Source organism: Coffea eugenioides, chromosome 10, assembly GCF_003713205.1.
Source record: "Coffea eugenioides isolate CCC68of chromosome 10, Ceug_1.0, whole genome shotgun sequence".
NCBI lineage: Eukaryota > Viridiplantae > Streptophyta > Magnoliopsida > Gentianales > Rubiaceae > Coffea > Coffea eugenioides.
In genome coordinates this window covers 739,449-760,012 of record NC_040044.1, presented here as the reverse complement: position 1 = coordinate 760,012, position 20,564 = coordinate 739,449, and the positions used below count along the sequence as shown (strand labels likewise).

Genomic DNA, 20,564 nt, shown 5'->3' with positions numbered 1-20,564 from the left:
TGAAAAGAAAAAAGGAGCGGGCGGCGGGGGGCAATGCGTGATGTTTGGTGAGGTCGGAAGAGAATGGGATGCGCGTGGCGTGCGCATGATAACATCGTGTGCTTAGACTCTAACGCGGGAAGGTATGGAGCCCAGATTCTGGAGAATTACCTTAACTTGGTACCCTTGCTAGGTTACGCGCGGCAAGGATGTTGCCATTTCTGTAGATTATGTCGTCATTCTCATTCCCTTGCCTTTCCCAACGGGGGACCCTATTCCCACTCCTAAATTGTATCGCTCCCGGTGTTACCTGCAGATTCTTCTAAAGGTACCGCAGCACAATCACATCGATCTAGTGATTTCCACACATTTAGCTTTAAGAAAAATTAATTAATCACATAATTTATTCAAATATATAATATATTCAAATGACTCAAATTACAATATGGATATCATGTGTTTATTTGATTCATATAAAATTTTCCTTTTACACCATTCTGTCGCCTCTTGATTCCTCAGCCGAACATAAGCACTGGTACTTCTACTACGACTAATTGGCACATTCTTGAGAATCTTCCATTTTTTCCTTGTTCTTTGGGCACGAGTTCAATTAAACAAGATGGTATTGAACCGGATGAGGGGCATGTCACAGGCCAAGATTTGGCTAAAAAAAAATGTACCTACGAACGGTTGCACCGCAATTGTTCCTACCCGTGGTCCAATACCATGCGAGGGACCTACAATCTGAAGCTATCACAGGGGGAAAAAAAAAAGAGCCTGGTACGGTTCTTAATTTTGGAAAGTTGTTATAAGTAATTTTTTTGTGGTAGTATTTTTTTGTTTATTTTTATTTCCACATTCGAGTCTAATTTAGAGCCCGAGCCAAACAGCAGCATGAAGTTTTTAGCAAAGTTTCTTGCCATTTTCTCTTTTTGTTTTTGAAGTTTTACTTTTTAAAAATTTCATCGTTAAGTAGTTTTTTTTTTAAAAAAAAAACTTCTAGATGTCTACTTATAAGTGAGTTTAGTTTAGGACTATTGTAACATTTCTTATCAATCTTTTGACATGTGTATCAAGGGTTCCAAGATTTTTCTGAATCTTGACTCGAAAGTTTGTTCGAGTCAAGCTTTCTTTTGGATATGCTTCCGTGTTAATGAAGCTTTACCCAACACCTTTATGCCTTCATATTTTTTTTAAAAAAAAAATTAGAAGAAACCTCTATTCTTTTTTTTTTTTTTTAACAACCTATTCTCATACTTTACATCCTTTTCTATTGTAGGGAAAAAGGAAAAACAAGTTTTGGAAAAATGAGAAGTTAACCCAATTACAAGGTCATCACAATAGGCAAATGATCCCACCAAGGGAGGGTTCACAAATATTTTCATAAAACCATCCGTAAATTTTTTTTCTTCTCCAAAATGATAGAACTTCATGAGCTAATATATAGTATGAAATAAAAAAGTGATTGAAAAATGTAATAATTTTTCTGCACAGAACTACAATCAAACAACAAGACATATTCTGGTACGGTACGTAGCATTGGCGCTATTTTGCATTAGCAGTTGTTTTTAGAAAGCATATTTTATAAATTTAAGGGCTCCAAATCCAAAAGCCTGAATGCCGAAATAATAATAAATCAACAATTCATTACATAGGTCATTTTCTAGCTCCAATATAGAATATGAAGGTTGAAAATTCAAGAGCCATGCGGCAAGTGATAACTAATTGCCGTAGTGCTTCTCCTTCACAACACAATAAAATATTTCATGGTTTTCAATCTAAAAATTTAGAGGTCAAAACAAGTTTGGCAATCCATTTTTATCTTTTGAGAGAGTTGGTATAAATTCTTAATTATTTTTCCCGCTTTTCTAATAAAAATAATGACCCAACCAACAAAAAGACTCCCCACCTGCAAATCGATCCTCGTCCACATTTTCTGACACCAATAATCCCACATCACGTACTGACATTGACCCTCTTGCTCTAGTCTTTATGGGATCGCAATCAGGTTAACCACCTTGACACGCAAATCTTTAGTATTATTAATTAGATTTGTTTGGATTGTTTCATATTTCCTCAATTTTATTTGGTTACATCATCTTTACAATTTTCAATACACCTTTTTATCTTCCCAATATCTTTTTATCTCACATACATCACATCACAAAAAGTGTTACAGTAAAAATATCCCAAATAATATTACGTTTTTTTTTTTTTAATCTTATCTTTTGCCAGTCGAGGGTGAGAAATAAAAAAATTCCCATGTTATAACAATTAGCCGTAGTTATCACGTATCAGGCACAAGGCTTGTCTAATGTGTATTATCCTTTCATATAATTAACGTGTAATGACGAAATTTATCGAATGCGCACTTTTGGATAGTGATCGCGAATTTTCTTAACAACAAAAAAACACGCAATAATTAATATGTGTCTGAGACATGATCAGAGGCGGAAGAAGGATCTCATTGGACCAACTAAGGAAAGCCTCCATCAGTCGTCTCTATGGATATCAAATGAGAGACGGTCCGTTGGAAACCTCAAAAAAAGGAGAATATCTAGACAATGAATAAGTTGAGTACATTTCTGCACTCTCTTAAATCCTCAACCCTTGAAAAAAAAAAAAAAAACCTCAACCCTTATGGCTAGTTTGGATGGAAGGATTTGAACAGAAAAGATAAGAAAGGAAGGAAAAGTTGACTTATCATGTGTTTGGGAGATATTCATGAGACAGAAAAAAAGAAAGGGAACAGATTTAGAAGGATAAAACTTGTGTTACAATTTAAAAAACTTTTCCGACTAGATAAACGAGAGAAACCTCTTGAAAGTCTACTAATACTTTTTAAATACGCATCTTGTCCTTAAAAAACTATGACGTGAAATTGTATTGACTTATATGTCCAAAATCATTTTATTTCTTTTCAAAACTCTCAAATAACAACGTTAGAATTACTTCTCTTCTATTCTCTCATAATTTAAGTTTTCTTATCCTTTCCTTTCTGTAGCTATTAAGAAGAAGGAGAACAAGAAGAGGAAATCATCCCTCGCATTTAGACGTAGTCGTTCTTTATGGGCCATGACCAATGGATCCACAGCGCTGCAAAATATAAAAGCCCCACCCACCAATCGTCATCTTGGATTCCTGAGGAACTTTAATGGCCCTGAGGCCGAGCTGCTGAGCCCGGCCCCATACTTTGATGATAGTAATAAAATATAAACTACTTGTGCAGTGTCTTGTTAAAAGAATGATAGATCCCGGAAACGAAGTGTAAAATGACAAGAATTGTAGCATAATTATAGCAGTTTTTATTTTCTACATTTTGCAGCAGGCTTTATGAGAAGAGATGGTAGCGTCGAAGAAGATCAAGTGCTCATAATAATAATGATAATAATAAAACGAAAAGCAAAAGATCTTTCCCCAAAACATGTTGGATTTGCTAAATTAGATGAACTAGGAAAAGGATTTGAATTCATGCGCAATGGATTTGATTACGCACCACTTGAGCAGTGGAATAGTAGTGTGGCAACATAATTCAGAATCAGATCCCATTAGCAGACACATTCGGACAATTGTCTGCGGCAGTAGGAGTCTGCAAAATTCGCAAAGAAAAAGAAAATGCATCAAGCTGGCCTTTCTAATAACCATTCGCACTCTTCTTTTTATTAATCACCTTTTATTACCATTTTAATCATATAATTTTTATTTATTATATTATATAATATAATAAATGATGGGAGTGCAAATAACATTTCTCGGGAAGGAATTATCATATGTTACCACATAATCATACACGTAATCTAGGGCCTGTTTGGAACCTGAGTTTTTTGGGAGTTTGTCTAAAACTTTACTGTAGTGCACTGTAGAAGTTTTTGAAAAAATTTTGTAGAAATTTTTTTGTCAGGTGAAATTTTTTTTCCATTTCTTTTTTCTTTCTTTCCTTTTTCTTTCTTCTTCTTCTTCTTCCCTTCCCCTTCCCTGTTACCTCCGCTACCCCTCTCCTCCCTTTCCCCTTCTCCTCCTCTCCCCCGCCACCCCCTCCTCCCGCCTTCTCCCTCAGCCCCACCACCTCCCTCCCCCCGCCTTCTCGCTCAGCCCCGCCACCTCTGCAAAAGCTCCCCCTCCCTCTCCCTCTGCCCTTCACCTCTCTGCTCGCAAACCCCCTCCCCCACCCCTGCGCTATGGTGGAGGGAGCTGAGAGGAACGACGGCTAGGTAGGAGTTGCGAAGAGGAGAGAGAACGCGCGAGGGCTTTGGGTCGCGGCCAAGGAGGAACGGCGGCGCACGGTGTAGCCATGGGGCGTGGCGCGAGCGAGAGGCAGCGGTTGGGCTGGAGTCGCGCGAGGTGATGGTGGCTTCGTCGGCGTTGCGAGGGAGAGAGAAGGCTTGTGGTGTCGCTGGAGTCGCGCGGCCGTGGGCAGCAGTGTCCGGGCGCGGAGACCGAGAAACACGCGAGAGAAGAGAGACGTGCGGCGAGGTGGCGGCGTGCGTTGCTGATGAGGGGAGGAAATGGCGGTGGACAAAGGGGGAAGATAGCGGGGAAAGGCAGAGGGAAATAGGGGAGGGGGGAGAGAGAAAAAAGAAAAAAGAAAAAAGAGATTTTGGAAACCAACATATCGGTCAAAAGGGCAGGGGAGTGAGAGAAAAAAAAAAGAGGAAGGCCGGCAAAAGTTGGCCGGAATAGTTACCGGCTCTGGAAGCGGTGGTAGAGGGGGTGGCCGGTTGGGTGGGGGAGGAAAAAGAAGAAGAAAAGTCGAAGGGAAAGTTTTTTGTGTATTATTTTGAAGTGTGTAGGTAAAAAACTTTGATAAGTTTTTTGGGGTTCTTGTAGCAAAAGTTGTTAAAAAACTAGTAGCTAAAAAATTAGGCCAAAAACTTCACTTCCAAACAAGCCCCTAATTCAATTTTAGTCTCAACTACTGGTGGTGCCAAAATCTACTACTGTCACGGAGAAAAGAGCCAAAATTTAATTGAAGATCCTTAACAAAAGTCAGATCATTCTATGTTTTTGAGATTTTTTTTTTGGTTTTGGTTGGGGAGCTGGGGGCCTTTACCCACGTAGCATCCCATATTCTTTACGAGTGTTTATGGGCTTTTCCATTATTTTCTACAGTTTGCTGTGTTTCTTGACTAAATAAAGTTCGAAAACATAAAGCATGCATTGGCCTTTGAGACTTCTAAGTTGTTTTTTAATCGCAGTAGTTACACGCACTCTTGATTCTCAACCAAATTACACGATGAGTTTATATATTTTACAGTTAGCATTAAATCTTTTTGTACTAACATTGCAACGAAATTCTTAACTCTTTGTTTTGGTCATTAATATTTCAACTACAATATTCATGCCCCGTTTTTATTTTCTTCAAACAAAATGTTAGGCTATGGGTAGAAGTTTTTGAAGAAAAATAAATAATTGTAATGCTTCTTTAAAATGTGATTTGTATAAATAAAAAAGTGTCAAACACCAATGGGAATTGCAATTTTACTATGTACCCGCAAGAACAGCAATATTATTGCTATAATTTACTAATTTTTGTCTGAATTATACCAGACCAGACCAGACAATGTTTCAATAGAGGTATTATTTAAAATAATTATTATAACACTTTTTATTATAATACGATGTATCTAAGAATAAAAAAACACATGAAAAAAAGTGTTCATCATATATATATAAGCAATATTGGAAAAGAAGATTATGTTTGGATTGTATTTTTTGAACTTTTTATTTAAAAAATTTACTGTAACAATTTTTTGAAAAATTGCAATACAGACATACTCCTGTCTCTTTTTCAGATGGGGCTAAGAAAAAGATAGAGAGAGTGTGTGTGTGGGACCGGGGAGTAAGGTAGCGCCAGCAGCTTTTGAAAAACAAAAAGGAAAAAAAAAAGAAAAAGAAAAAACTTCGTTATAAAAGGCTTCTTCAGTGTCTAGTTGCTTTGGTACTTCACCATCCTGATCCTCCCCAGTATTCATCATAGGAGCAATTTTCAAATGAAACTGAGCCGCCGGTGACGTAGCAGTACTAGTAAAAGTGGTCATTCATTTCTCAGCAGCTCCAAAAAGGAGTACTAGTACTACTACTGTTGCCAATGGCAGCTAACTACTCGTGTATCCTATCTTCGTCGTCTGAGGAGGAGGAGGAGGACGGTGACATTTATCGTCACAGCAGCTTCCATCCTTTCGACAGTTACAGTATCAGTGCTGATGTCAGCGAATCCGAGAGCTGTTCTAGCGCCAGCACATTCTCCTCTCGGCCCCCTCCTCCTCCTCAGGCAGCTGCTTCTCATGCACTAAATTCTCTCTCTTCCTCTTCTGATTCTCCGGCCAGGCCTAAGGTTATGTTTCCGGTCGTCGGTCACAGACATGTTGTGATTCCGGAGGAGAAGCAGGACGAGCCTGAATTATCCGGTGAATCGTTCTTTTCTAATCTTAAACAAATTAGGTTGTTTACAATACTACTAAATAAATTACCGTCATGATCTCTAAATTCTCTTTGCTTTCATTTTGATATCTTTATGTATCCTTTTTTTTTTGGCCAAAAAATCTCTATCATGTTTAGTTCTGTTTTGATGAGAAATTCAGGACAAACACTCTCCTGTGAAATTTGATTGGTCTGTTGCCTAGCTTAGCTAGTAGAATTATTTTTAATCACTGTTTGGTAGGTCACGCTTCAACATATTGCATTTAGCTTCCTACCTAACTGTTCAACTACTGCTACTGCTACTTCTTTTAGCGGTGAATTTTATCTTTCCTTCTCCATCATTAAGAAAATAAAAGGACATAACGACGGGACAATTAGTACGTGTTATTTAACTAATTTGTTGTGCTAATTAAGGGAACACATAAAATTGAAGCTTGGAAAGCAGTTTCGCGGATAGCGAGCTGCCCACGATAATTGACAAAGCTTAGCTCATAGCAGAATTTAAGTGGCAATGAAACATATCACACCCCCTCGAGCCTTGATGGATAATCATGTTTGAAATAAACCAACATGTGCAAATCGGATGTATAGGATGCTTACTTTCCCTTTTTCTTCTTCCGTAATTCATCCTATGGATTTTTATTTTTATTTTTATTTTTTTGGGATGAGTGGGGAAGGTTAGGGTGGACAGGATCGGGGCTTGAGATAATTGGTTTCATTTTTAACGTGGTTCCACCTTAATTAATTAAACCAGGAATGAGCATATGAGCAAAAGCTTGTGACTAGCAACTTCCTTTGTGTAGTGTGAAGCTAAATTAAGCGCAGTGGACTAGAAGGCATAATTTTGGTTAATTTCTCCTGTTCTTTTCTGGAACTTATATTCTTACTTCTTGTGGTACTCCAGAAGTTGAATTGATCAAAGAGCGTTTTGCCAAGCTGTTGTTAGGAGAAGATATGTCAGGTGGAGGTAATGGAGTATGTACTGCTCTTGCCATATCCAAGGCCATCACAAATCTTGCTGGTTCGTTCACCTTTCAAGTTGTCATATTCCTCTCCGCTTTTTTACCTTCCCCACCCCTTTGGTAAATAACATCGAGGGTGATTTACATTATTTCTCAATAAAAGCCATTTGTTGGTTATCAACATGAATTGGCAGCCACTGTGTTTGGAGAGCTATGGAAATTAGAGCCGATGGTGCCTAAAAAGAAGTCAATGTGGCTGTGTGAAATGGAATGGCTTCTATGTGTCAGTGATTCCATTGTCGAGCTTGTTCCATCAGTGCAAGAACTTCCATGTGGTAGGACAGTTGAAGTCATGGTGCCTCAACCGCGGTCTGACTTGTCTCTGAATCTTCCAGCACTTAAGAATTTAGACGCAATGCTAATTAGCATCTTGGACGGATTTCATGACAGTGAATTTTATTATGTCGATAGAGGGATAATTTTTGCTGATGGAGAATTTATTGAAGCAAGACCGTGCCCTCCATCTCAGGAAAGGCCTTCAATTACACTTGAAGAGAAATGGTGGTTACCATTCCCAAAAGTCCCACAAAATGGTTTGTGTGAGGAGACAAGGAAACAATTGCAACAGTGCAGGGAATGCACAAATCAGATATACAGAGCGGCTGTGGCTATTAACAACAGGGTATTGTCAGAAATGGAAGTCCCGCAAGTTTATTTGGATAGCTTGCCCAAGGTAAGAGTTCACTTTTAAATTGTAGTGTTGGGTCCATCCATTCTTGTGACCACCTTTTACTGACCATATGGAGCAGAGAGAGACAGCCATAGTTGTTTATCTTAAATAATCCTCTATAACTTTTACAATATGTACTTCGATGCAACGAATTGCTATTTGGATTTATGCAGTTCCATTATCAGATAGCTTTTTGTTTCAGCGCTAATGAACCATCTGATGTCATTTTAAGAATGACTCGACTACTTACTCTGATCTTACTCCTTTTGCATTTGGCTGTGCTACTTATGTAATGATAACGTTGTTGGTTTAGTGTATCTCAAGTGTCAAGTTTGACCTCTGCCAATGTATAGGATCGACTCATGTATATCTCTATCTTTTAGTTTTGTAGTTGCTAAATGTGGAGTGAGTAATTGGTTGCAGGACATCATAGATGAAATACCAGTTGTCAAGCTGTAGTTTTCAGTTTGTTCATATTGTTTGCATCTACGATGGTGGAAATCTTCAACAAGTTATACCCACTAACTGACACGGATTATGTATTTATTTTCCTTTTGATATTCTTTTGAAGACTTTGCTAGGATTCTTGTTGGTTGCACTGATGATAGCTTGATTACTAATGCAGTTTGTGTTGTTCTTGTTGCAGAGTGGGAAGGCTTGCTTAGGTGAAATTCTTTACCGGTATATAACTGGTAATCAGTTTTCCCCCGAATGTCTTATTGACTACCTAGACCTATCATCAGAACATAACACCCTAGAAATTGCTAATAACATTGAAGCAGCTTTACATATATGGAGGCAGAAGTACTCCAAAAAAAAATTCTCTCACACAAAAACTGGGAAGTCACAATGGAGTGGACCACTTAAGGTCTTTGTTGACATCGAGAAGGCCAAAATGTCAGCACAGCGAGCTGATTCCCTCTTAAAGATCTTGAAGCTGCACTTCCCTACCCTCCCACAAACAGCACTAGAAAGGCATAAGATACAGTATAACAAGGTAACCAGAATAGCTCGTTTTGTTGGAAAATGTATGTCAATTGGTTCTTCATTTTGCTCTAAATTTTCTGAATATACCTCTATTTCTCAGATCCATTAACACTGCCAAAATTAGGATATAAACTTTATGTAGCGCTTCACTTTTTTATCCAGACATTATTAGATTTGGACATAGATAATTGCAGTTTTGCGCCTAGTCTGCACAGCTAACAGATAAAAGCTTGAGTATCAAATGATTAGAAAATGTCCAAAACCGTTATTTTCCTGATTGTTCAAGGGCACATCAATTTAATGTGGTGTTTTGATTTGCTTGGTTGAAGTGCTACCATTCGATTACTCATGCTGAAGCTGTCTTCGATATGTTAACTTACCTTTTATGACCCTACCATGATAGCATTCTTGTGGCTTTTGCAAAAAGTAATAGCATTACAAGTTGCTTCTTGTATGGTATGGAGCCTGTCTGTATGCGTTGAACTAGTCTGGAATGAGTTGAAAATTTCTGTTGTCTGCACATGCCATTAGATGGACTGTTTCCTTGGTTTAAACCTCTGATTCATTCACCTTTCAAGTGACTCCCTAGACTCTCCACGGAAATAAGAAGCTAATTTGTTTTTCTATAGGATGTTGGACAATCAATTCTTGAGAGCTACTCCAGGGTGATAGAGGGCTTAGCCTTTAACTTAATGGCTAGGATTGAGGATCTTCTATACGTTGATGAAGCTACAAGACTACGTGCGGCAGCGGAATCATTATCCTTTGTCGACCATAGGGGATTGACTGGAGATTTTACCATGCAGAAGCAGTTTCCTTCTGGTCCGGTTTCAACTCAACTTAATTCTTGCGCCTCTCTGCTAAGGAAACCAGCATTTTGTTCTGGAGTCCCCTTGGTTCGAAAGCTAAAGAGGATACAAAAGTCTCAAAAGAATACGCCGGATGAAAAGATAGAAAGGTTAACTTTTCAGTGACTCAGAATTTTTTTTTTTAATAATTTTACCAGACCAGACTGTTGTATTATCCAATGGCACACGACAAGACATCTCTTAGCATATGCTTCCCTTGTTAAGGCTGATCATTGAGACAGATACTCGAGTCAGGAAAGAAGCTTTGCTTTGTCAACTTTCTCAATGATCCATTTATAAATTTCTGTTCCGTTAGGGCATTATTGGAAGTATATGGATTCAAACCTCCATTGGCGTAACAGAGAGTCTCCAAGTCCTGTGGCTTATGCTGCCGGAAAGCAATTATCATTGTCACCACGGCTGTCGGAGGGACCTGCCCTGCTGATTATTGGACTGCTACTTTTATGTTACCAGATGCTATATTAATTTATGTTCTGCACGCTGGATGTTGAAATGTTTCACCCATTAAGCGTTTAAGCACTTTGGCTTGATTCTTGCCATGGATACTCCATGCATTTGAACTAGACTAATTGTTTCACTTTCATAAAGCTCTTTGACTCTCTTAATAATGTACTTTTTTTTTTCCCTATGTAAAACAAAAACTACCGCCTAGACTGTACCTTGAACAAGGGAGAAAAAAAAAAATATATATATATAATTTTACCATATATACATGGTTTACTATCCAAGCAATTCTTTTACTGATTCAGACCAACGAAAACCAACAAAAGAAAGAACTGCTGCAAACTTTTCATCGGCCAAAACTTTAAGAAATGAACAATAGATAGGAAAAGAAATTATAAGGCCTTGTTTGGATTGCGGTTTTCCGTCGAAAAATTACATCGTTTTTCGTGATTACATTTTCCAATTACCTTTTTTCCTCACATACATCAAATCGCTACAGTAGTTTTTCCATGAAAAATCATGAAAAATGCAATCCAAACAGTCCGTAAACTTTCTGACTTCTCAACTTCAAGAAAGTCAGTGGTTCACATTCGCAAAATGATATTTTTTTTATTTTATGCTTTTTAACCTTAATTACCATTATAGAAACAGGGAAAATTTTATCCTGTCAATCTTTTGCATCTCGAACATCATCAATTTAGGTAAAATCCCAAAAAACACAGAAGCGCTTGAACGGCACTTCATCCATCCCCCACAAACTCCCTTCAAAAAACAAAAAGCAAAAAGAAAAAAGAAAAAGAAAAATGTGAAGTAAATAGAAAAGAATAGTAGTATTAGCGCTGAACAAATTAGTAATCAACTGAGGTAAATAATCCCTCACTTCGAAGAGCAAAGAGAGAAAATTAAATAGTAGAAAATTCCGGCAATGCAATAAAATAAATTCTCTGCATAATGAACACTAGGAAGCCCACCAAGCCAAAATCAACAATGAGGCAACAGTATTAACCCTGGCCATTTCTTCAGCTTTAGCCGATACATTATCTTCTTCGAACATTCCAAGGCAGCGATGTATTCTTCAAGTTCATTCACTTCAAAGATCATCAAACGGCCCTTCCCACCAAAACTGTTGACTACCCTTACTTTACTTTATAGTATTACACATTAATTTGTATCTCTTTGATGATCTTCGATTGCTTTTTTGTCATCATGTTCCTCATCTTTGATCTTCACTACCACCACCAACTTCCTGCAGCCGATTACCGCCGTTAGAACTTGACAACGAGGTTGAAGCATGATATGGATCAATGATGGAATTGACAGGGGAGCAGCAGACGGAGGCAAAGATATTTCATGCAGGAGATTCAACAATGACTGGCAACATCAACTCCGCACAGAGCACTCACTTTCGCAGCCTTCCTGAATAAACCTGCGCGACGTGGTATAACCTTTTCTCTTCACTGTGGTTTCCAAGGCGGAACAACTTTTAAGAGGATAGACAAATTGAGAAGAATTCGGTTTAAGACTTGAAGGGAAACAACGCACGCTTCAAGCCAGACATGGATTTGCAAGCTCACCCACTACTGTTCTCGGTCTTTTCTGTGGGCAGACAAAAGAATGGTGTTTTAGGTTTTCCATCGTTAAAAATTTGTAGCATGCTTTTAATGAGTTTCCGTTGTTGATGAAGTTATCATTTGGATAACACAAATATGTCAAATAATATTTCGCTTGCATCATAAACATATTTTTTTAACTCACAATTTTATATGCTCAATTACCTTTTTATCTCACATACATCACATCATAAAAAAAATGCTACAGTAATTATTTCAAATAATACTCTATCCAAACAAACCCAATTTCTGGATTTGTCAAGGCAAAAATGACAACTTTCTGCACCAAATAATAATCCACCAAGACTTCTTTCTTTAAGCGACGTCTAATATTTTCAAAGCATCCTAAATAAAAGAGCCCGTTGAATAGTAGCCTTTAGTATTCATTCAATACCACAAAAATCAGAATTTGTCAGAAAATATAAAACATTATTAATTCTGTGCTACAATTGCCTGTTTAATGTGAAGAAATTTTGAGTGCATGACAAATGTTATAAATGTCTTGAGTTTGCTCTTTTTTCTAACATAATATACGTAAAAATTTTCAAAGCCACCAACTGTTAACTTAATCCTATTTTTTGCTCTATGAATAATTGGTGAATTACAAACCTTGAAAAAAAAAAAAAAAGGCATTGAACCAAGGACTAACCCCGATGGTTTGCAAATAGCCATGCACTTTTAACTGCAACAAAGAACCTTGAACACTGCTAATGGAAGTGGTGAAATTTGAAAGACGCTACATGCAAAAGACTCTACTAATTATGAAGCATCACGTCCAAGGAAAAGGTTTAGTTTCACGTCTTTGCATGAGAGCATCCAAATTCCGGGAACCATCAGCACTCATCAGGTTTGATAAAGGGGGCAAAACATCATTTATGGCTGTTGGCTAGGGAAATTAAGTACTAGTACCACACTAACACCTAACAGCTCATGTTTTGATAAGAAAACAAAACATCGGATAGGATATCATTTCCCCCACTGGCCTCACTAAATGCAACCAGCAATTTCTGGGAAGAATAGAATTACGAATTATGATACCCTAACGTGCATTGTCTCCCCCATATTTCCTCTCAACCTTCTTCTAACAGCCAAAGAATGCATTCTACTGCTACAGACTTGTTATTCTAGGTAGGTCGCCAAGCAAATTCTACCTCGTGCTTCTTCTTCAAAGCTGCAAATACCGAGACAATTGTTAAAGAAAATGAGCACCTTGATTGTTTGGATACCCTTTTTTTTTTTCTTGGCTTTCTTGTAAAAAATTACAAACACATTTTTTAACAAATTTTTTTTTTTTATATTCCCAACAACATTTTCATCTCACATACATTTTCATTCCCAAAATTAGACTATAGAGTTATTCCAAATAATGTATCTTCGAGTCATTCATTGTTTTTCTTCTGTTCATTCCATCGGAAGTTAAAAATAAATGGGTAAAAATAAGTAAATAAAAATATGAATGTGAACATACAAGAATTCAACTTACAGTTTCAATAACTCGTTCTCATGAATCGACAGTTTGGTCCAATTTATTCATTTCACAAGGATCATAACTTACCATTGAGAGCCCAAGTTAGAGCTGTAACTGCTATTTTTCTTATTACATAAACAAAGGCAGACCCGAGGGCATGTTACTTCCACTTCGAATTATTTCAAAGCAATTTCATTCGTGCTATTCATCAAAGATTAAAAAAAAAAAAAAAAAATCATGCCACACAAATAAGAAATGATGGTCAACCATTAATAGATAGATAGCTAAACAGCAGAAAGTAGAAATAAAACGAATATGTGGGAATCTATTGTGCTCCTAGCTAATTCATAATCAAGAACCCTTAAACCGCCCATCCTTGTGTCCAACAAAATTTAGTGGCATATTCAGGAGCAGGCTTACTTTACAGGATTTAGTGGGTAAAATATGTCAGACTTCAATCATGAGCAAGCAAGAACTACGTTGGAGAGCGTAAAGCAAAGGTTTCAAAAAAGATGGGGTTCCGCTGCCGCTACTGTTAGACCCCCTAATCACCCACAATACTTCCCTCTCCTTAAGCGTGGCTTTTTAGTACTTTACACGAATATACAACAAAACGAAGAGTAGCTTCTTCGCATCAATCTCAATTCCGGTTTCCACCGATGCCTCCTGCCTACCCCAAAAACCATTAATTATATGCTATAAATTCCCGTCTACACGGTTAAGTGCAGATGAATGAGAAAACAAACGGTGCCAAAAATGCGTCAATCTATAAAGAAACAAAGTGAAGCCATGAAGCATGATACTACGAGTTTTCTTAAGTTCAATATACAATAGTCTGTACTCAGCCACAAAACAAAAGGGGATAGAGTGGTAATATTCCTCCTGCCTGCCCCAAAACCATTATATGGTTGTAACAATAGCTAGTTTTAGAAGGTAGTAGAAGATTTGGGGTTTCACATTTGCAAAAGAAATGATATCATGAAACAAAACCATGAAAATTTCCTTGCCCGTATGAATCTTGGGTTGGTTGCTAAAAGATGGACACCGTTGACTAGCTAGCAAATCTCTACACGAAGATGCTTTTCATCTCCTCCAGATAAGAATTTGCCTTAGCACCTAAATAAAATGCATCACAGAACTAAACAACGACGGATGGATGGTATCATCATTTAAAGGGATCCTACGTTACAACTAGTCCAAGATGAGACCAAGGATTGAGTTGAACCACAGAAAATTCATATCTTTGCACACAACATATGAGCTGAGTCTACCTGGTGATTCAGCGTTTCAGAGAAAAGCAAGGGAGAAAACAAACATGAACCGCCGCTCTGGAGAAACCCACGTCTGAAATCTGTAAACGAGTATCACGAGGGTTCCGCAAAGAGAAACCAACAGAGCTCAGTTGGCAGTATGCCCACCTCCCCCAAAAACAGAATACAAGTGTATTGAGTTTATTTTGTAGAATGCATATTTCATTGGTCTGAATTAATATGGAGGTGGACAGAATGCCAATAAACTCTGTGGGAAACCCTTTGTTAAACCACCATGAATATTTCCGTAAGCATCCATCGACCACTGTACTGTAATAATCTCTCCCACTGCCAAGGCTTTGAAACAAAGTCAGAATACTTGCAGGGGAGGCAAAGAAGCATCTCAAGAAGGAATATGAATGTAGGAGAGATTGAAAAAAGAGCAGAGGCAGTTGGGAACCATTTAAGATGGGTGATGAGGCCTGTTAGATGCTACTAGTAAATAAATATGAGAGAGACAAGAAAGAGAGGGTTGAGAGAGGCTGTAAAATAATTAATGGGGGTGGTGAGTCTGGTGACTGGTGACGAGATCGACTTGAGAGTTTCAGATTTCATACAACAGATTGGATGGTTCATACGACAATACATGATAAATCATGCTTGAACGCTTCTTCATTCTTTCTTTGAGGCATATTATCTAGAAGAAGCAAAGGATCAAAAGAATGATCATAGATGTTCTTTTTCCCCTATCCCTTTCCTCGTTTCTGATGAAAAAAACCCTCGAACCCCCACAACCATCAGTCTTTTCTTGCCTTCCTCAAACAACCTCCCTCCTGCTCCTCGTTTCTGATGCACTAAACGACTGAAATCTCTCCCTCTCTCTCTCTCTCTCTCTCTAGTTGTTCGAACGTGAACAATGAAAAAGCTTAAACGAGGAGATGCAAAGGGCTTGGGATTTGGCTAGTTATAATTGGGGAAACTTCTTGTTCCTGGTTAGCGAAATGACGAAACCAGGAGGATAATTACTTTCCCAGAAGCTGATTCGAGTACCACCCCTGGTTGGTTTTATGGACGTAGAGTTGTGGCTCCCTCCAACATTTTATGCTCTTTTTTTTTTTTTCTTTTCCTCTTCTTCTTGTAAATAATCCTGGCCAATGGATAGGAGAACAATTGAGTTTAAAATAGTGAACTAATTCATGTGACAGCTCCAAGATAAACGACAAAAAAAAAAAAAGGAGAAAGAAAGGCTCCAATATTTTCATGTGAGTATTTCAAATTAATGGATAAAATAAAAAAAAAATTAATCACATTAATTACAATAACATGGGTGTTAATTTGAACTATTGGAAATGAAACATCAAAAAGAAATTACTCAAAAAAAATTTTAAAAAGAGGCTCCACCATTCTCCAAACACAAATGGGCACAAAGGTGATGCACACAAAATTTGTTTGGATTGCAATATATTTCTTTAAAAAAAATTTTATACTTTTTATGAATATTTTTTAATTATCATTTAATTTTATATACATCAATATATTTTATGGATCAATATATATATTTTTCATATTTATTTTTATAAAAGCTCTAAAAAGCTCTTAAATTTTTATTTTTATTTTTTGTCAATACAGTGGGGTATCCGGGATGCACCCGACTAATCCCCACTGCACCCCGAGACCCCGCCCCCCAAGAGCCTCGAAGCGGTAGTGAGCAAGATTCGACCACACGACTAAAAAGCTCTTAATTTGGTGGAATATTATTGTGACTTCATCTGCCGGAACTGGAAATCTGTAATTAAAAATCATCATAAGCTATGAGACTGCTTTGCCGTCCAAGCAGTTGCCTCTGCAAATCACAATTGACCGTGGATTAGTGTAATTATAACTTCTGAATTATGCTCCCAGCTGCTGATGAGGGCTATCTAAATCAGCAGTAACATCAATTGGACTTTCTCAGATTCTTTTTCTCTCACTAAACACAAGAATCAATCGAACAGTACAGAAAGAATAATAATTAATCATATTTTGTTCATCAATATTACAAATTGCATATGTTGTTTTCACTTTGCCCACCTCATCGTCCCATTAGATTAATCTACCCCCCAAAAAAAATTTTTTTTTTTGTTTTCTGTTCTCTCTCTCTTTTTTATTTGACCGTGCAATGATCAACCTAGTAAATCTCATATTCTTGCACAAGGGCCTGTTTGGAACCTGAGTTTTTTGAGAGTTTGTCTAAAACTTTACTGTAGTGCACTGTAGAAGTTTTTGAAAAAATTTTGTAGAAGTTTTTGTAAGTAGAAAAATTTTGTAGAGGTTTTTGTAAGGTGAAATTTTTTTTCCATTTCTTTTTTTTCTTTCCTTTTCTCTTTCTCTTTCTTTTTCTTTCTTTCCTTTTTCTTTTCTTTCTTCTTCTTCTTCTTCCTTCCCCCTTCCCCTTCCCTGTTACCTCCGCCACCCTTTCCTCCCTTTCCCCTTCCCCTCCTCTCCCCCGCCACCCCCTCTGCTCCGCCACCCCCTCCCCCCTTCCCTCTCTGCCCCGCCTTTCCCCTCTGCCCCGCCACCTACCTCCCCCCGCCTTCTCCCTCAACCCCGCCACCCCTGCAAAAGCTCCCTCTCCCTCTCCCTCTGCCCGCCACCCTTCTGCCCGCAACCCCCCTCCCCCACCCCTGCGCTGTGGTGGAGGGAGCTAAGAGGAACGGCAGCGAGGTGGGAGTTGCGAAGAGGAGAGAGAACGCGCGAGGGCTTTGGGTCGCCGCCAAGGAGGAACGGCGGCGCACGATGGAGCCAGGGGGCGTGGCGCGAGCGAGAGGCAGCGGTTGGGCTGGAGTCGTGCGAGGTGGTGGTGGCTTCGTCGGCGTTGCGAGGGAGAGAGAAAGGCTGTGGTGTCGCTGGAGTCGCGCGGCCGTGGGCAGCGGTGTCCGGCCACGGAGACCGAGAAACGCGCGAGAGGAGAGAGACGTGCGGCGAGGTAGCGGCGTGCGCTGGTGATGAGGGGAGGAGATGACGGCGGACAAAGGGGGAAGGTGGCGGGGAAAGGCAGAGGGAAAGAGGGGAGGCAAAGAGGGGAGGCAAAGAGGGGAGGGAAAGAGGGGAGGGGGGAGGGAGAAAGAAAAAAAAGGAAAAAGAGATTTTGGAACAAAAGGAAGGGGAGGGAGAGAAAAAAAAAGAGGAAGGCCGGCAAAGTTGGCCGGAATAGTTATCGGCTCCGGAAGTGGTGGTGGAGGTGGTGGGCGGTTGGGTGAGAGAGCAAAAAGAAGAAGAAAAGTTGAAGGGAAAGTTTTTTGTGTATTATTTTGAAGTGTGTAGGTAAAAAACTTTAATAAGTTTTTTGGGGTTCCTGTAGCAAAAGTTGTTAAAAAACTAGTAGCTAAAAAACTAGGCCAAAAACTTCACTTCCAAACAAGCCCATAATAGCATGCCTCAGTGACAGCAATAATTTTCGAAGGATCGTATCACCCCACTTTTAGAAAAGCATGAAAAGACATATATAACCTCCATAAGAGAAATGAAGATTATATATGATTTGGATAAAAATGCCCACAAGCATGTTATTTATTTATTTTAGATAAATTAGTAGTGATTTAATTGAGAGCAATATGTAAGGGTTGTTAAAATTGATTGTATTATTACACTTGAATAATTTTAAAACTTTGCTTTTGTTGAAAATTCTAAAAGATGGATTTTTCTAATTGAAAAATAAGGAGGTAAAGTAAAAAAAAAAAATTAATCTAATTGGGGTATTTTATGATTAACCACATAAAAAATGACCAAAACATGAAAGGAGAACTACTCTTTCTTGTTAGATAGAAAATTCTATACTATCTAAGGAAGTAGTAGTAGTAGCTATTTACTGCTTTTTTTTATTATTAAATGTTGGAAATTGGTCTTCAAAATGGTAGGACCTAGTCATCGGCCACCAAAGTTGGCATCCTAGGTACCTTAGAATAGAACTTGAGTTATTATTTTTTTTTTTTCTAGTCAACAGAATGACTTTTGCAATTTAGTAAAGTTACTCCACAGGAAACCACAAAAGCCGGTAACTATTGTGGTTCCTGAGGACCTTAATAAACTACCCAAATCCCCCTCCCAATTTCGATGTGGGACAAACATAAGCACTCAGAGCTCACACGCACTAAAGAGAAACGCACACCCCAAGCGGAAGTTTGTCTTTTTTTTCTAGTCAACAGAATGACTTTTGCAATTTAGTAAAGTTACTCCACAGGAAACCACAAAAGCCGGTAACTATTGTGGTTCCTGAGGACCTTAATAAACTACCCAAATCCCCCTCCCAATTTCGATGTGGGACAAACATAAGCACTCGGAGCTCACACGCACTAAAGAGAAAGAATAGAACTTGAGTTATGCTATCTTCTTTTATTACCTTTTTATTACCAAAAAAAAAAAAAAAGAATAGAACTTGAGAGATGGGAAGAAAAGCAAGTGCCCATAAAGTTTTGACCTACGATACAGTTGCATAGAGTGGATATAAATGGACTAAACCAAAAGGCAAATGGTAAATGTAGGTCAAAGTCCTCTTCAATTAATAAGAGAAAATTATGTGGTGCCGTGCAGCTATCTATCTATCACTACTATTCACTAGCCTAACCTAACAGCGTTCTCTCATTTCATATCATACCCTTTTCCAAGGACGAGAGTGAGAGTAGAAACTGTGTGATGAGTGAAGGGTAGAGATGAAATCTTCCCTTTTGTCGAGTGATGCACTCATCACGCCCACACCTCCCCCGCACCCATCCTCCTCTCAAGTCTCTTCGACTGCTTTTGCATATTTTCCTTCCTTCCACTTCCCATCCCATCCCATCGTCCTCCAGTTGCTATCAGCCTATCCTTGTTCAGTAATAAAAAAGTTCAGTAGCTTCTCCCGAAGACTCGAACTTGCAGTGCCAAACTTCCACAAGTGTTCGAAAAAGTTTTCATTCCTTTCCATGTGTGGGCTAAGGTCTTAGTCTGCGCCCCGGTATTATTATTTTGTTGTTCCATCGTCCCATTTATTGCAATAGAACTGTCCGCCAGCCATGCCCAATAAATTCTGCTGCTACTTGAATTTCAAACATTAAATTTATTTCCTCAAAAAAAATTTTCAAACATATATTAAACAGAAAAGAAATCAGTGCTATGAGCAAGTAACTTTTAGGGATAATTTCACAAACCTCCCCTGAGATTTCTGATAATTTCACTAGCCTCCTCTGAAGTTTGTAAAATTGCACAAATCTCCCCTTGAGGTTGATGTTTTGATAACAAAATTAGTCCAATAAAAAAAAAGTGACATTAAAAGGTATTTTAAGGAGAGGGGTGAAATTTTGATTTCATAAATATCCCTTGTGCATGTATATAAGTTGTATTGATAAAAGTTATAAACAATTAATATACACATTTTACTACTTAAAAAGTTCATATTAAAATATGCAATTTTACCACTCAAAATTTGCCTTTTTTTTCTCGCCTTTCCTCCATTAGGTATATCAGCTGATGTTATTTTGTAAATACAAGTTATCGTTCATTATTAAATAAATTTTCAATAGTTATTTTCGTTAATTTAGTTGCTAATAATTAATTAGTACTCTAATTACTTGATTATTAGATATTGGTAAAGAAGAATGAAGGGAAAAAAAGTCCAATTTTGAAAATTATTTCTGTTCAAAATCACAAGAGTTATAGTAAAAATCATGTCAAAAGAGATGACTAATATGTTTTGTTGAATCTTGTGTCAAAATTAGTATGGTTTTGTTACTTATTTTTGTTATTTAATTTATTAAATGTGAACTTTTTGAATGATGAAATGTATGTATTAATTGTTTCTAGTTTCATTTCTATGTACTTTTTTTATGTT

At 38.0% G+C, this 20,564-nt stretch overlaps 1 protein-coding gene across 2 annotated transcripts; it reads left to right on the top strand.

Annotated features, from left to right (window-relative positions):
- Positions 1-5,944: 5,944 nt before the first annotated feature.
- Positions 5,945-10,559, top strand: LOC113750177 (rop guanine nucleotide exchange factor 1-like). 2 transcript variants are annotated; one of them, XM_027294135.1, is made up of 7 exons: positions 5,945-6,386; positions 7,304-7,420; positions 7,556-8,094; positions 8,738-8,783; positions 8,874-9,088; positions 9,708-10,036; positions 10,243-10,559. In XM_027294135.1, the coding sequence occupies exons 1-7, from the start codon at positions 6,068-6,070 to the stop codon at positions 10,283-10,285; spliced, it is 1,608 nt and encodes a 535-aa protein (XP_027149936.1). In that variant the 5' UTR covers positions 5,945-6,067; the 3' UTR covers positions 10,286-10,559. The 2 variants fall into 2 exon arrangements, with proteins under 2 accessions (XP_027149936.1, XP_027149935.1); XM_027294134.1 differs by having other exon boundaries at positions 8,738-9,088.
- The last annotated feature ends 10,005 nt before the right edge of the window (positions 10,560-20,564 follow it).